A 14,235-nucleotide genomic window follows, 5' to 3' on the forward strand; every position below is an offset into this window, starting at 1 on the left:
AGAAGGTTCGAAGATGGCGGCGCGCAAGGGCCGGAGGCGCACATGTGAAACTGAGGAATCCATGGAGGCTGAATCCGGCGAACCAGGATCCGAGGGCCCATCCCAGGTCTACCTGCCCGGCAAAGGGCCGCCACCAGGCGAAGGGGAGGAGTTGGTGATGGATGAGGAGGCCTACGTGCTGTACCATCGTGCGCAAACTGGTAGGTGGAGGGCCCTGACTGCCAGGGAGATGGAAGGCCTGACTTGGAGCCTATGGCATGAGGGGTCTGGAGTCTGAGGGTTGTGACATAACCCTGTGGAATTCTGGCCTTTGTTGGAGGTGGAGATCGAGTTCTCAGTGTCTCGTACTCACTCTGCAACTCTACCGTCTCTTCTTCCTTCCTAGGCGCACCTTGTCTCAGCTTTGACATAGTCCGAGATCACCTGGGTGACAACCGGACAGAGCTCCCTCTCAGTCTTTACCTGTGTGCGGGAACCCAGGCGGAGAGCGCCCAGAGCAATAGGTGAGACCCAGGACCTTTTCAAGACGCCCTCAGGGCCCTCCGCTTCTGCCAGAACTAAAAGTTTGGGTGCCTAGCCTCCCTCCTAAACATCCTGGCACTCAGTTTCTAATCCATGCTTTGCTTCCTCAGACTGATGATGCTTCGGATGCACAATCTCCATGGGACTAGGCCGCCACCCTCAGAGGGCAGTGATGACGATGAGGAGGAAGATGAAGACGATGAAGAAGAGCGGAAGCCTCAGCTGGAGCTGGCCATGGTGCCCCACTATGGTGGCGTCAACCGAGTTCGGGTACACGTCTTCCCAAGGGCTTCTTCAGCTTTCTGTGCAGCATGCTCACGCCTCCCTCAGCATCCAAATGCCCCTCAGCACCTCCTTCTGCCCCTCAGCTTCTCTCTATCTTTCTCAGACATAATCTCTCTCTCTCTCTCTTTTTTTTTTTTTTTTTTTTTGAGACAGGTTTCTCTGTGTGTAGCCCTGGCTGTCCTGGAACTCACTCTGTAGACCAGGTTAACCATGAACTCATAGAGATCTACCTCCTTCTGCCTCCCAAGTGCTGGGATTAAAGATGTGCACCACCAAGCCAGCTTCAGACATATCCCTACTCTATAGGCCAGGCTGACTCCAAACTCAAGGTTGCTTTTTTTTTTTTTTTTTTTTCTTGCCTCAGCATCTAAAGATGGATGAGCCACCACACACACACCAGCTCCCTTCAGCCTTTACAGATTTATTTGGTACATAGTTCTTTGGTTTTTTGAGACAGGGTTTCCCTGTGTAGCCTTGGCTGTCCTGGAACTCACTGTGTAGACCAGGCTAGCCTCAAATTCACAGAGCTCCATCTGCCTCTGCCTCCCAGAGTGCTGGGATTACAGGCGTGCCTTGCCACACCTGGCTTGGTGGATAGTTCTTTTTCCTTATTTTAGGAAGAATAATAACTGTTATGTAGTAGGTATTCTTTTAGACTCTGGTGCTGTTTTGTTGTTGTTTAATTTTGAAAATTATGAAACTAACCCAGTGGGAACTGGTGAGGATAAACAAACAATAGAAGCTGATAAACAAATCATAGGAGCTAAAACAGCACCTAATTACAAAGTGTAACAAGTAACAAGAGTTTACTTAGATATTGCTTAGGAACTGAGGCGGGGGGATCAAAGGCCAGCCTAAGCTACAGGATGAGTTCAAAGGTAGCTCAGTGGTAGAGTGCTCACCTCAAGTGTATAAAGCCCTAGTACACATTTGATCAGGTAAATGAGCAAAATTGGACCCTCAGCTGGGCCTGTGTATTTCTGTTAAATTATTACGGTATCTCAGGTTCTGCCCTAACACCAGAAGAGTGGGCCTGTGGAAACAAAGCTCTGGGTCCAATGAACTAAACACACTAGTGGGAAAGAGAACCAAAGCAACTTTTAAATACATAGTTTGTGGCAAGATGCTAAGGTGATGGGGAAAGGTGTGTGGGGGCTTAGATGTCTGTGGGAACAGATTTGCAGGGAGCTAAAATGAAAGTGCCAGGGGCGAACCTGGCACGGTTCAGCAGGTTCAAGGAAAACGAGAGACCACTGTGTGGAGCAGGGTGGACAAAGGGGACGGTGACAGAAGGTGGGGGTTAGCGCCTGGAGGAGTTGGTTTTGGCCTTGTGGGCCAGTATAAGGGCGTGGGTTTCTACTCCAGGAGATTGAGGAACAAGTAGGGCCTGTAAAGCAGAGGTCTGATTCATCTGGATCCTTCTGGCTGCAGGGAGCCAGACGTGTTTGGCTCTGTAAGGAGCAGCTCATAGGAAGGATTGCATCTGCAGAGCGTAGGCATGTGCAGCCACAGGCGGGCAGAAAGGTCAGAAGATACAAGAAAGAAGACACAGCAAACAGGGGTCTCGGGGTTTGGGGCCCAAGGTGAGTGTCCTAGTTAGGGTTACTACTGCTGTGATGAGACGCTGTGAGCAAAGCAACTTGCGCAGAAGAGTTTACTTGGCTTACACTCTTACATCACTGTTCATCAAAGGAAGTCAGGACAGAGACTCAAGCAGAACAAGAACCTGGAGGCAGGAGATGATTCTGAAGCTAGTAAGGGATGTTGCTTACTGGCTTGCTTACTCCACTTTTTTGTTTGTTTTGTTTGAGACAAGGTTTCTCTGTGTAGCCCTGGCTGTCCTGGAACTCGCTCTGTAGACCAGGCTGGCCTTGAACTCAGAGATCTAGCTACCTGTCTCTGCCACCCAAGACCTGGGATAAAAGATGTGTGCCAACACCTCCAGCTAACCTCTTTCCTCACAGAGCCCAGGGATGGTACCACGTACACAGACTGGGCCCTCCTATACTAATTAACAAAATGTCCTACTGCCTGCAGTCCTATCTGAGGCATCTTCTTGACTGAGGCTCTCTTCTCTCAGATTATTCTAATTTGACGTAAAGCTGTCCAGCACAGTGGAGAACAAAGGAATGTGTTGCCTATGGTGATAGGGCAGTTTCAGGATCTTGTAGTGAGTGTAGAGGTGAAAGGACATGAGAGCCAAGCCATGGAACTCTAGCACACAGAGTGTTTCAGAGACCATGTTCCAGAACACCAGTGGGAGCGTGAGCTTCATCCTCTTGCTCCTTCTACTCCCAGCACCAGGAGGTGAGCTAGGCAGCAGCCAGTCTGGAAGGTTGGGTACAGTTTTCTCTCTCAAAGCTGTTAGGGAACTGTAGTTTGTCTGTAGACATGCAGAGGTTATGGTTCTGGGGGTCTAGTGTCCAAACTTAGGCCTCTTTCCTCTGTTTGTGCACCCTCTGGCAGGTGTCCTGGCTAGGGGAGGAGCCTGTGGCTGGAGTATGGTCAGAGAAGGGCCAGGTGGAGGTGTTTGCACTGCGGCGGCTCTTGCAGGTGGTAGATGACCCCCAGGCCCTGGCCATTTTCCTCCGGGATGAGCAGGCCCGAGTAAAGCCCATCTTCTCCTTTGCTGGCCACATGGGTGAGGGCTTTGCTCTTGACTGGTCCCCTCGGGTGCCTGGTGAGTTTGGATTTTCTCATGGTTTAGGGGAGGTGGAGGTAGGACTCCTGAGTGTCCAAGTGGGTAAGGTGGTTTCCTAACCCTTGTCCAGGCCGCTTGCTGACTGGTGACTGTCAGAAAAACATCCACCTCTGGACACCCACCGATGGTGGTTCCTGGAATGTGGACCAGCGGCCGTATGTGGGCCATACACGCTCTGTGGAGGATCTGCAGTGGTCGCCAACTGAGGACACGGTGAGGAAAGGTTGAAGGCCTAGACACGTGGGTCTGATGGGGACAGGCTAGGAACCTGAACCTTGACTTGGGAGAGGGGGGTCCTAAGTTGGTGCCTGATTCAGACAATAAATGATAATGAAGTCTGTGAGTTGGGGCACATCTTCCTAATTCACACTATTCAACCTACTCAGGTTTTTGCCTCCTGCTCAGTTGATGCCTCCATTCGAATCTGGGACATCAGAGCAGCCCCAGGCAAGGCCTGCATGCTCACCACAGCCAATGCGCATGATGGGGATGTCAACGTCATCAGCTGGAGTAGAAGGGAACCCTTCCTGCTCAGTGGTGGGGATGATGGGGCCCTCAAAGTCTGGGACCTGCGACAGTTCAAGGTATCTTCCCAGCTGGGCTCCTAAGGGCTGGGGAAGGTACTGGGAGTTAAATCCAGGTGAGGAGGCAGGCACAGCATGATGTGCATGGGAGCAGGGAGATCACTTAGCCCTGCGTGTCACCTCTGCTTCGCTTTTTCTGTACTGCGACTCTGGAGGCGCCCCCTACTCTGTCTTCCTTCTAACTTGGTCCTGCCTGCTTTCTCGATGTCTGCCTTAGGAGGGAGGTACCCAGTGTTTTTGTCCCTCCACCAGCTGGGCAGTACAGACTGTAACTCATTTGTCTGTGTGGCATAGATACAGCTGGCGACATAGCCCATGACCTTGGGCTGCTATTAATTCTAGTGTGTTTATAGTATCAGCTGGGAATTTGAGCCCTATTTATTGCTTTAAGGAAAGGAAACTGAGGCACAGAACAGGAGCAGAGGTGACATCACGCTAAGAGTTGTCTGTACAGCTGAGCTAATCTAGACGGGCGGAAGAGGCGTTTCCAATCCTTAGAGAAAGCCAGGGCGTCTGGCTGCAGACCTACCCTGCGCCACATGCAGTCAGCCTCTTTTCCCAGTTTAATCATTTCTGTAGACTCATCCTTGGGGAAGCTTCCAGAGGGAGCTGCAGCCCTCCCATGCCAAGTGGCCTCAGACTTCCTTCCTAGTACCACTTCTTCTAGCGTGAGTGTCGGGAGCTTAAGGGAGCTATCTCTGCCCTGTTAAGGCCTTAGCCTTAAAGGACAGCCAAGCATGTGCTGGGAGGACCCCCTCCTGCTCTTTTTATAGAAAAGGGATCCTGAGGCATGCTCAGGGATGAATGTTAGGGGTCAGGCTCCTGTCACCCTGTTAGAGGCTTATTTGCAGGTGCAAGCACAGCTCCCAGCAGCCCATGGACCATTAAGTCATCTTACCTGCTGTCCTTTCCCTGTGTTTCTTTCTTTGGCTCTGGTTTTGTATGGGTGTAAGAGTGTATGGGTGAACTCTGAGGCTGAGTGCCCAGTGCTCATACTGAGGCCTGACTCCCATATTCTCTTATAGTCTGGCTCCCCTGTGGCCACCTTCAAGCAGCACATGGCCCCCGTGACCTCTGTTGAATGGCACCCTCAGGACAGTGGGGTGTTTGCAGCCTCAGGTGCTGACAACCAGATCACACAGTGGGACCTGGCAGTTGAACGGGACCCAGAGGCAGGTGAGACAGAGACAGACCCTGGGCTGGCAGCACTCCCCCAGCAGTTGCTGTTCGTGCATCAAGGTGAGACGGACCTGAAGGAGCTACACTGGCACCCACAGTGCCCTGGGGTCCTGATCAGCACCGCCCTGTCAGGCTTCACCATCTTCCGCACCATCAGTGTCTGAGGTGGCCAACACTTGACCTCAGGCCTTGGCTCTGCTTTGGAACTGGATTGGTTAACTTGGCGAAGATCGTTAGGCCTGTGTAGACTGTGCCCCAGAAAGAATGTTCAACCTGGCCTACGTGGAAGAGAAGTGATGGATTCTACTGAGCTAGTATCTCTAAGGATTCAGATTGACCTCTGTGTACTTTACACCAAAGACTTGGTTCGGGCGAAGACCCTTGCCTGTCCCAGATAAGGCCTCAATGTGATATTTCTGTCAGTGTTGACTCCTGGCTTGACCCCAAGGACCTCTGACCCAGGACAGTTCTGGCTGTTGATTAACTTTCAGAACTTGAAGGATTTGCCATGGCTAGACCAAGTCTGGGTCTGGGTCACTCCGGTGGAATTTAGTTCTCTTCTGGCCGATTGCTTTTGGTTAAAAGCCAAGTCGGGGGCTCTCTGGGATGCCCTCCAGTGCTGACCAGTGTTGTACTGGAGGAGGGTCTGGGGCTTCGGCAGTAAAGGACCACAATAAGGCCCAAACATGCGAGACACCAATCCTTTGAGCCTCTAGCACTATCCCCCTGCCATCAGGGAAAGACCACTGTTCACCTCTGCTCCAGCGGCCCAGGCCTTGACCACCAGCCTATTAAGGCATTATTCTTGGGGGATGGGGACCCATATTTCCTCTCCTTTATTACTACCTCAGTATTTCCTGCTAAGGTCAGGAAGGGCTGTCAGTGACCTTCCTATGACTATTCCCATGTTCCTGATCCCTACTCTCCCTCCCTGCCTCCCACCCATTATCTGCACTGTCCTCTCCAGTCTGCCTGGGCCGCAGCCCAGTGTCCTGCCTGGCCAGCCTCCCCGGCTCCCCCTCTGCAGTGCTGAGCCGGCTCCACCCCTACCCCCCCCCCCCCTCTTCAGGCCCTGATCCGCTGTAGCTCAGAGGTTGGGTGCCCCGGCTCAGGCCCCAGGGGCCGAGGAAAGACCTGACATATTAGCACCCACAGAGGCCCTCTCCAGCTGGGCAGAGGAACCCCCCAGTGCAGGGCATGGGGGTGGGCGGCCCCCCCAGGTAAGTGCAGACCTGAGCCAACCCACCTCATCTCCCTTCTGCCCCCAACACCTTCCCTACCAGCCAAAAGCTTCCCTGCCTCTAGTACCCCAGCCCTTGGCTTCCAGCTCTGGGCGATACCGACTTCATGAGTTTTCTCACTACCCATTCTCCCTTGAGAGGCAGCCCCTCGCTCTCCCTGTCTGCTGATATTCATGAGACAAGCCTCATGTCTCTTCGAATTCTTACTCGGGCTCTGCACATGGATGTCTCTGGGTTTTGACTCTTGTCTGTCTAAGTCCCTTTATCTTTCTCTCTGGGTCTCTGTTCCTCTGAGTCAGTCTCTGCCCCCCTGAGTCTCAGTCTCCCCAGCATTCGCCAGTTTCCCTATCTGCATCTATGTCCCTCTGTCTTGGTCTGTTTCTTTGATTCAGTCTCTGTCCTAAAACCCTCACCTCCTGGGTCTCCCAGCTTACTCCACTGTGACCTTTTGTTTCCCTATCTGGGTCTCTGCCCCTCTCTCTTGGTAGCTGTTTCTCCGAGTCAGTCTTTGTTACTCTTTCAGAGTCTCTGTCTGTCCTCGGATCATCTTTGGGCCTAGTGACCCCAGTGTGGCCGGGTTGTCTGGCTGCTTTGGGGATTAGGAAAGGACAGGAGTTTCCGTCCTTTGCTTTGTCAATGGTCTCCTTTGGGGTTCCTTCAGTGCTGTTGCCACTACTTGGCAGGGGTAGGAGTGCCACCTTGTATGGATGGGAGGGGCGGGGTTTTTGGCTCCAGATTATATAGTGACTTTGACATGAAGTTGAAGTACCTTAAGCCCTGTGGCTCCTTTATATGGAAACATTAAGCTGCTCTTGTGGGTCAGGTGGAAGATGGGGGTGTGTGGATCAGAATCCTCCCCCCATCCTTTTCGGGAGCAGCCTAGTGCTGGGCAGTGATGCGGATGGTTCTCTGAAGGTGTAAATCACACTCAACCTAAGGTGGACACAGGTCTACACAGGGCAGTGGCAGAGTGGGCTCAGAGGTTTATGACCCAGCCAGCTTTCCACCCTAGCGCAGACAAGGTGAAGCCCTGGGCCCCTGGCACCCTGAGCAATCAATCAAAGGTGAACCCTGGAGGCCGGCAGGTACCATGGGCAGCTGCAGGTCCTCCCATAAACAGTGGCCTGTCCCACTGCCAGCACTCAAGCAGTTGTCATCATTGGAGCTCTGCACACACAGCCTCACTGGTACTGAGTTTGCCACCTTTCTCCAGCTAAGGGACTTGAGGGTGGGATTCCACCTTCCCTCTCTCCCTAGTTGGCTCCTAGACACGATTGCAAAGTAGGAATTCTGCCACAAAGCCTGCGTGTGAAGGTTACTTTCCACAGTCGCACTGCAAACCTGCTCTTGGGAGACTAACCTGCTTCCCCTCCTGAGAATGACCTTCAACATTCAGGGCTGCTGTGCTGACTCAGTCCAGCTCCATCCAATCAGCCCTGAGCCTCAGGTTCGTGCCTGTCAGGTGGGCCTCATGACCCCTGGCTAGATTTCTGTATGCCATGGAGACCAAGAAAGTCGCAAGACACTTCAGCCATAAGTGCTGAACTTTACACAGCCTTACAAGGAATCTTGGGTTCTTTTACCAAAGCCCGTGAGGGCCCAGAGTCTAGTGTGCTTACAGGGTGTACAGAGCTGGGGGTTGCATGGCAACATATGGCCCAAGGCAGCCCTGTAGTAGCTGGAGGTGAAACTCAAGGCCTAGACCTGGGCCTCCACTCTGGGGTTTAAGAAGGTCCATAAACTCACTGTACCCACTGCCAGAACTAATGAGGGTCCTGATCAGGATTCAGCCTGGAGCTGCCAAGGACCTCCAGGTCCTCTCCCTTTCAGGTTAGCAAGCCTCAAATAAGCAAATCAAAACTCTAGAAAAGGAAGCCTAGGTTAGAGTCTAAATATTATTATTTTTAAGATAAGGTAGGCTGTCCTAGAACTCAAGGTTCTGCCTGCCACTACACTGACCAACAGGCCCTAGGTCTTGATGACAGAAGCTGCTTCCTTACTGGGGTCAGATGGTCAAGGCCAAACTTGCTTATTAGTAGCTGTCGGTCCATCAGCATGTGTGATGTTTTTGTTGGAGAGCTGAGACTGAACCCAAGGCCTGAGGCACGGAGTGTGCACGCTGCTGGACCACAGCCTTATCCAGTGTAGCCGCTGTTGAGCAGCTATCACTGTAGTAGTGCTAACCCCACATCCTTTCCCCAACCTACCCCTTTCCTCGGATGGAGGTAAGCCCCCTGTACTTAGAGTCTTCTCCATACCTGAGTGGAGTGTTTTAGGCCTGTGATCCTTACACTCAGGAGGTGGAGGCAGGGGGATCAGTTCTAGGCCAGTCTGGGTTTGTGAAAACTTTTGTCTTAAAAACATATCTCCAGATTCTCATTCAGAGCAATGCAATTTTATATAGCGCTTTGGTTTTTGTTTTGTGAGACAGGGTTTCTCTATGTAGCCCTGGCTGTCCTGTAACTCGCTCTGAAGACCAGGCTGGCCTCAAATTCTCAGAGGTCCACCAGCCTCTGTGTCCTGAGGGCTGGGATTACAGGCGTGGGCCACCGCTGCCTGGCTTTATAGTATTGTCCAGGGAATACTGATACGTGAAAAGGTCTGCGTGTTCAGTACAGAGGGCACTGCTTTGGGTCTGAGTTTGGCAGAGTTCAGTGGGTGCAGATGATGTAGATACAGAGATGGAACAGTGGCTAGGACTGGCTGCTCCCACTTAAAATGCTTTGAGGGTACATGGCCTGTTCCCACCTACTCCAGGGGCCAAGAGACAAAGATTATCTAGAGCCCATAAGGTAGCCTCAACAAAGAAAGTGTTCACACTTTGATGTTTGTCTTGTTTCTTTTTCTCTGCCAGGCAGAATCCTTGTTATTTGTATGAGCCAGGGCTTTATGTAGCTCCAAGCTAACCTCAGATTCTCTATGCTTCTATATCAGCCTCCTGAGTGCTGGAGCTATACTGTGTGTGCTCCATATGCGGGGCCGGCAGGTTTTTTCTCCAGATGCCTGGTACTGGTAGTTACCTACAAGGACTCAGGAGCTAAAACTTCTAGCATTCAAACCGTAGCCTGAGTGGCTGTGGTCTTAAGCAGGTTATATCTGTAAAATAATGTTGTTTATCTCAAGACTCTTCTTGGTGCTAGGGTTACCGTCTCAGTGGTAGAGCACTGCCTAGCATTCAGGAGTCCTGGTGTGTTCCTCCCCAGTACCATCTCAAACAAACCCACAAATATGTAGATTCATGTACAGTGCTTACAGCAGCCTAAGCCACCTTTTGGCTAATTCATAACAGCGTTGTGAAACCCTCTCCTCCAGATGCCAAGTTTCCTATGGTGGGATCTTCTTATTGTCCCCTAAGTACTGGCCTACCTTATGTTAAATGAGGGTGCAGAGCATTGTTGTGGCCAGTGGATCCTCCAGTTCCTGATAGCCCTGACGGTCCTGCCTATCTTTTGTTCCTGCAGGTTTGGGGCGCCCGCCCCCCGCTAGGCCAAGTAGAGGGGGTCTCCCCACCCAATGGGCCTGGCCAGGGCCCTGCGCCGCCTGAGCGGCGCACTGGAGTCAGGAAACAGCCGAGCTGGTGATGAGGAGGAGGCGGGGGCCGGGCTGTGCCGCAATGGGTGGGCGCCTGGGCCGGAAGCCGGGAGCCGGCGCCGCGGGCGCTTCGTCAAAAAAGACGGGCACTGCAATGTGCGCTTCGTGAACCTGGGTGGCCAGGGCGCGCGCTACCTGAGCGACTTGTTCACCACATGTGTGGATGTTCGCTGGCGCTGGATGTGCCTGCTCTTCTCCTGTTCCTTCCTCGCCTCCTGGCTGCTCTTCGGCCTGACCTTCTGGCTCATCGCCTCGTTGCACGGTGACCTAGCTGCCCCGCCGCCCCCGGCGCCCTGTTTCTCGCAGGTGGCCAGCTTCCTGGCTGCTTTCCTCTTCGCGCTGGAGACACAGACGTCCATAGGCTACGGTGTGCGCAGCGTCACCGAGGAGTGCCCGGCTGCTGTGGCCGCTGTGGTGCTGCAGTGCATCGCAGGCTGTGTGCTCGACGCCTTCGTCGTAGGTGCAGTCATGGCCAAGATGGCCAAGCCCAAGAAACGCAACGAGACCCTGGTCTTCAGCGAGAACGCAGTGGTGGCTCTGCGGGACCACCGGCTCTGCCTGATGTGGCGGGTGGGCAACCTGCGTCGCAGCCACCTGGTGGAAGCTCACGTGCGGGCGCAGCTGCTGCAGGTGAGGGGACGCATGGCGGCTGGGGTGCGTGCGTGCGTGCGTGGGTGCGTGCGTGTTTAGGAAGGACCAGTAGGTGAGGGAATGCAGGTCGGCTGGTGTGTGTGTGTTGTAGGGAGTAGGAAGATGGGAGATGCGCCTTCTTCAGCACCCCGAGTAGCAGAACTGTTGGACCTGAAGGAGAGGTAGAGACCCAGGGGGCAAGTTACCTGGAACCTGAGCTTGAGAGAGTAGAACACCTGAGGAGCTTCTTGGCCTGGAGACTGTCTGATCAGACTTTGCTGAGTAGTCTAGATGTGGGCAAGCATGCCTGCCCTCAAGTGCTCCTGGGAGCTCCCAGCAGCACCAGGGCAAGGGAATGCCTGTGCTCGAAGCTTGGGATGTGTTTGCTGGGTGTGGGGACTATGAGACTTTCCCACCATCCAAAGCACACTTCCCAGGAGAAAGGACAACAGAGCAGCTTAGGACTTGGGTCACAGGCTCCCCTACCAGCCTCCTGCCCAATAAGTACAGCACCAGGCTGGGAACAGCCCCAGTGAAGCCATTTTCACTGGCCACTGGGGCAGCAACCCTCCAAAGCCCTGCTGTAGGAGCCTTGATGCTCCTAGACTTGGGGCCACATCGCCCTGGCATCTGAGTTCCCAACAAGCCAATGAGCTGCAGTCAGCACTGCCAAATGGAGGCTGCCCTTGAGGCCAGAAGAGAGGGCACTGACTGTGGGAAGGACAGCTCCCAGAAGCCTCGGGGGCACAGAGAGCAGATCCTCAACCATACTTGAGCTCCTAGCCCTTTGAAACGCCAAGATGATCCAGAGAGATGCTTCTTCCAGATGTGTGGCTGTAGTGACACAGCCTGAAAGACAGTCATAGAGCAGTAAGGAGACAAAACTGCCAGTATTGACACACACACACACACACACGCACGCACACACACTTCTCAGTGTGCTCCTGCCTGTACTCAATGGGATGGATAGCTACATAAAACAGCAGTGGAATAGTTGCCGTTGGAGCCAGATCTACCTCCCAGCTCCTCCTTTCTCTCTCTGGTTCCCTATCTCTAAGTCTCTATTCTTCTCTATCTCTCTACAGGTCTCTATCTCACTATCTTCCTCTTGCTCCTAGGTTTTGGTTCCCCTGGGGGGGGGGTCTGTGTCCCCACACCCTCTCTAGGTTTTGTGTCCTCCTCTCCCTGGGTTTGGATCCATGCTCCTTTATATTGGAGTCTGCCTGTCTGTCTCTGTCCCTCTTTCTAGGTCTCCCTCATTCTAAGTCCCTGTCCCTTTCCCTGCAACCATGTTCTCCAGTAGCTCAGCTCGTTAATCTTTGTTCTTTCTCTCTGTCTTTGTTCTTCTCTTTCTGTAACCTTTGTTCACCTCTCTGGCTCCTTCCTCTTGCTTCTGCACAGCCCCGTGTGACCCCAGAGGGTGAGTACATTCCACTGGACCACCAGGATGTGGATGTCGGTTTTGATGGAGGCACTGATCGCATCTTCCTCGTATCCCCCATTACCATCGTGCACGAGATCGACTCTGCCAGTCCACTGTATGAGCTGGGACGGGCTGAGCTGGCCCGGGCTGACTTTGAGCTGGTAGTCATTCTTGAAGGTATGGTTGAGGCCACAGCCATGACTACCCAGTGCCGTTCATCTTACCTCCCAGGCGAGCTGCTCTGGGGCCACCGCTTCGAGCCGGTCCTCTTCCAGCGTGGTTCCCAGTATGAGGTTGACTATCGCCACTTCCATCGAACGTATGAGGTCCCGGGGACACCAGTGTGCAGTGCCAAGGAGCTGGATGAACGGGCAGAGCAGGCTTCCCACAGCCCTAAGTCAAGTTTTCCTGGCTCCCTCACTGCATTTTGTTATGAGAATGAACTTGCTCTGAGCTGCTGCCAGGAGGAAGATGAAGATGAGGACACTAAGGAGGGGACTTCAGTAGAGACCCCAGATAAGGCTGTCAGCCCCCAAGCTCTTACACCAACCCTCGCACTAACCCTGCCTCCATGACACAGCTGAGGTCCACTTTCCCGTGTGACACCCCTTCCCAATCATGACAGGGGTGGAGAGCTTCCAGACTCTGTTGGGAGTGGGGCAGGGGCTTCTCAGGACCAGTGGCCTGCTGAGCTAACCACTAACCATGAAGATGTCTGCTGCAGATATAACACCTTCATTTCTCTGCTCCATTCTCACTCCCAAGACCCTTTTATGAGCTGAATTTCTGAGTCTTACCAAAGCTGAGGGATCAGATTTCTGGAGGAGTGAAGGCTGGATTCTGGTTAGCATAGGAGAGATACACAGCCACAGGAGGAAGACGTCAACTTACGCAGATCAAGAAACAAAGATTCAAGCAATGGTGGCTTTGCTACCTTCAGGAGAGGAGGGGATAGAATACTTCAAGGATTCTGGATCATCATAATTGACCAAAAACAGAATGGTGACTGGACTGTGTGTGAAGAAAAGACCTCTGGTAGTTCCAGAGCCCAAGAGCTGAGATTATCTGAGTCTAGGTTGACATTGGGGATTCTAGAACAGGTTGGCTAGAGAGTGGAACTTCTCCAGAAACTACAAAGCTATGTTTCTAGAATACACAAAACATTGCTAGGTCTCTGAGTTTGAAAGGAGAGACTGAGCTGGCATGCTGAGGCCCCTGAGGCTGGAGAGCTCTGGGGTTCTGGCTGTTTAGGGTCCAGCTGAAGGAGTGAGTGTGGCTTCTCCATGATCCACAGGGTGAATGTTGTCTTTGTTTGAAGTGCCATTCTTAGAACATCCAAAGGAATCAGGATTCTGTGGTTCAAGGTTTAGCAGAATCCAGGCAGGGTTCTAGAGGTCTGTGACTTGCTGGCTCCACTTTACCCAGCAGGGCTGAGGATCTCTATGACCTTGAGTGACTTCCTGTGGTTCTGTAATGCCAAAAGAAATCAAAATTCCAGGGACCAGAGCTGTCCTTTCCCAAAGCCTAGAAGTCCTAGTCACCTTCATATGGACAGCCTGGCAGTTCTAGGAGGCAGAGACTCTTGTGTGGAGCTTGTGAGCAAGATCCTAGAGGACCACAGGGCTAACTAGTGGGCAAGGGAAGGGAGAGGCTGAGGCTGGCGAGCCTAAGGGCTGGACTGCTGCACCTAGTGATGTGTGTTTATTTCTCATATGTGTATGATATATGACATAAATACAGATCTCTATGTTTTCCGTTTGTTCCTGTGGTAAGATGTGAACACATTCACGCTAACTGGAGCCCTTTGCAGAGATTCAGGGAGGCTCACTTTAAATCCCATCAGCTCCAAGGAACTTCAGGCCCTTAGGCAAATCTCTCCTTGTTTTCGTTTTTCCTGTAATGGTCACTAGAGTCTGAAGTTCTCCAAGGGTCCTCCCATAAGAGCGGTCCTTCACTTCATGGAGGCTAAGATCCAGTGCAGGTTCTGAGATTTCCTGTCTCCACCCTTGTGCTGAAACACACAGCCTTCTAGGGGTAGGTGGAAGGAGACAGTGACATGATGACTGGTTCCACCAGCCA

At 52.7% G+C, this 14,235-nt stretch overlaps 2 protein-coding genes across 2 annotated transcripts; both read left to right on the top strand.

Annotated features, from left to right (window-relative positions):
- On the top strand, positions 1-7,271 carry Grwd1 (glutamate rich WD repeat containing 1). Its single transcript, XM_055613553.1, has 7 exons — positions 1-200; positions 386-503; positions 633-792; positions 3,274-3,487; positions 3,579-3,721; positions 3,895-4,092; positions 5,118-7,271. The coding sequence occupies exons 1-7, from the start codon at positions 14-16 to the stop codon at positions 5,433-5,435; spliced, it is 1,338 nt and encodes a 445-aa protein (XP_055469528.1). The 5' UTR covers positions 1-13; the 3' UTR covers positions 5,436-7,271.
- Positions 7,272-8,902: 1,631 nt separating this feature from the next.
- On the top strand, positions 8,903-13,905 carry Kcnj14 (potassium inwardly rectifying channel subfamily J member 14). Its single transcript, XM_055613555.1, has 2 exons — positions 8,903-10,733; positions 12,135-13,905. Exons 1-2 carry the CDS (start codon positions 10,026-10,028, stop codon positions 12,729-12,731), a joined length of 1,305 nt encoding a protein of 434 aa, XP_055469530.1. The 5' UTR covers positions 8,903-10,025; the 3' UTR covers positions 12,732-13,905.
- The last annotated feature ends 330 nt before the right edge of the window (positions 13,906-14,235 follow it).

The sequence above is a fragment of the Psammomys obesus genome, unplaced genomic scaffold, assembly GCF_907164565.1.
Source record: "Psammomys obesus unplaced genomic scaffold, mPsaObe1.curated_primary_1811, whole genome shotgun sequence".
Classification (NCBI taxonomy): Eukaryota; Metazoa; Chordata; class Mammalia; order Rodentia; family Muridae; genus Psammomys; species Psammomys obesus.

Coding starts and splice junctions, on each gene's coding strand:
- Kcnj14 (XM_055613555.1), top strand. CDS start 10,026: ATGGGCCTGGCCAGGGCCCTGCGCCGCCTGAGCGGCGCACTGGAGTCA. Junction 10,734..12,134: donor TGCGGGCGCAGCTGCTGCAG/GTGAGGGGACGC, acceptor GCTTCTGCACAG/CCCCGTGTGACCCCAGAGGG.
- Grwd1 (XM_055613553.1), top strand. CDS start 14: ATGGCGGCGCGCAAGGGCCGGAGGCGCACATGTGAAACTGAGGAATCC. Junction 201..385: donor GTACCATCGTGCGCAAACTG/GTAGGTGGAGGG, acceptor CTTCCTTCCTAG/GCGCACCTTGTCTCAGCTTT. Junction 504..632: donor GAGAGCGCCCAGAGCAATAG/GTGAGACCCAGG, acceptor TTGCTTCCTCAG/ACTGATGATGCTTCGGATGC.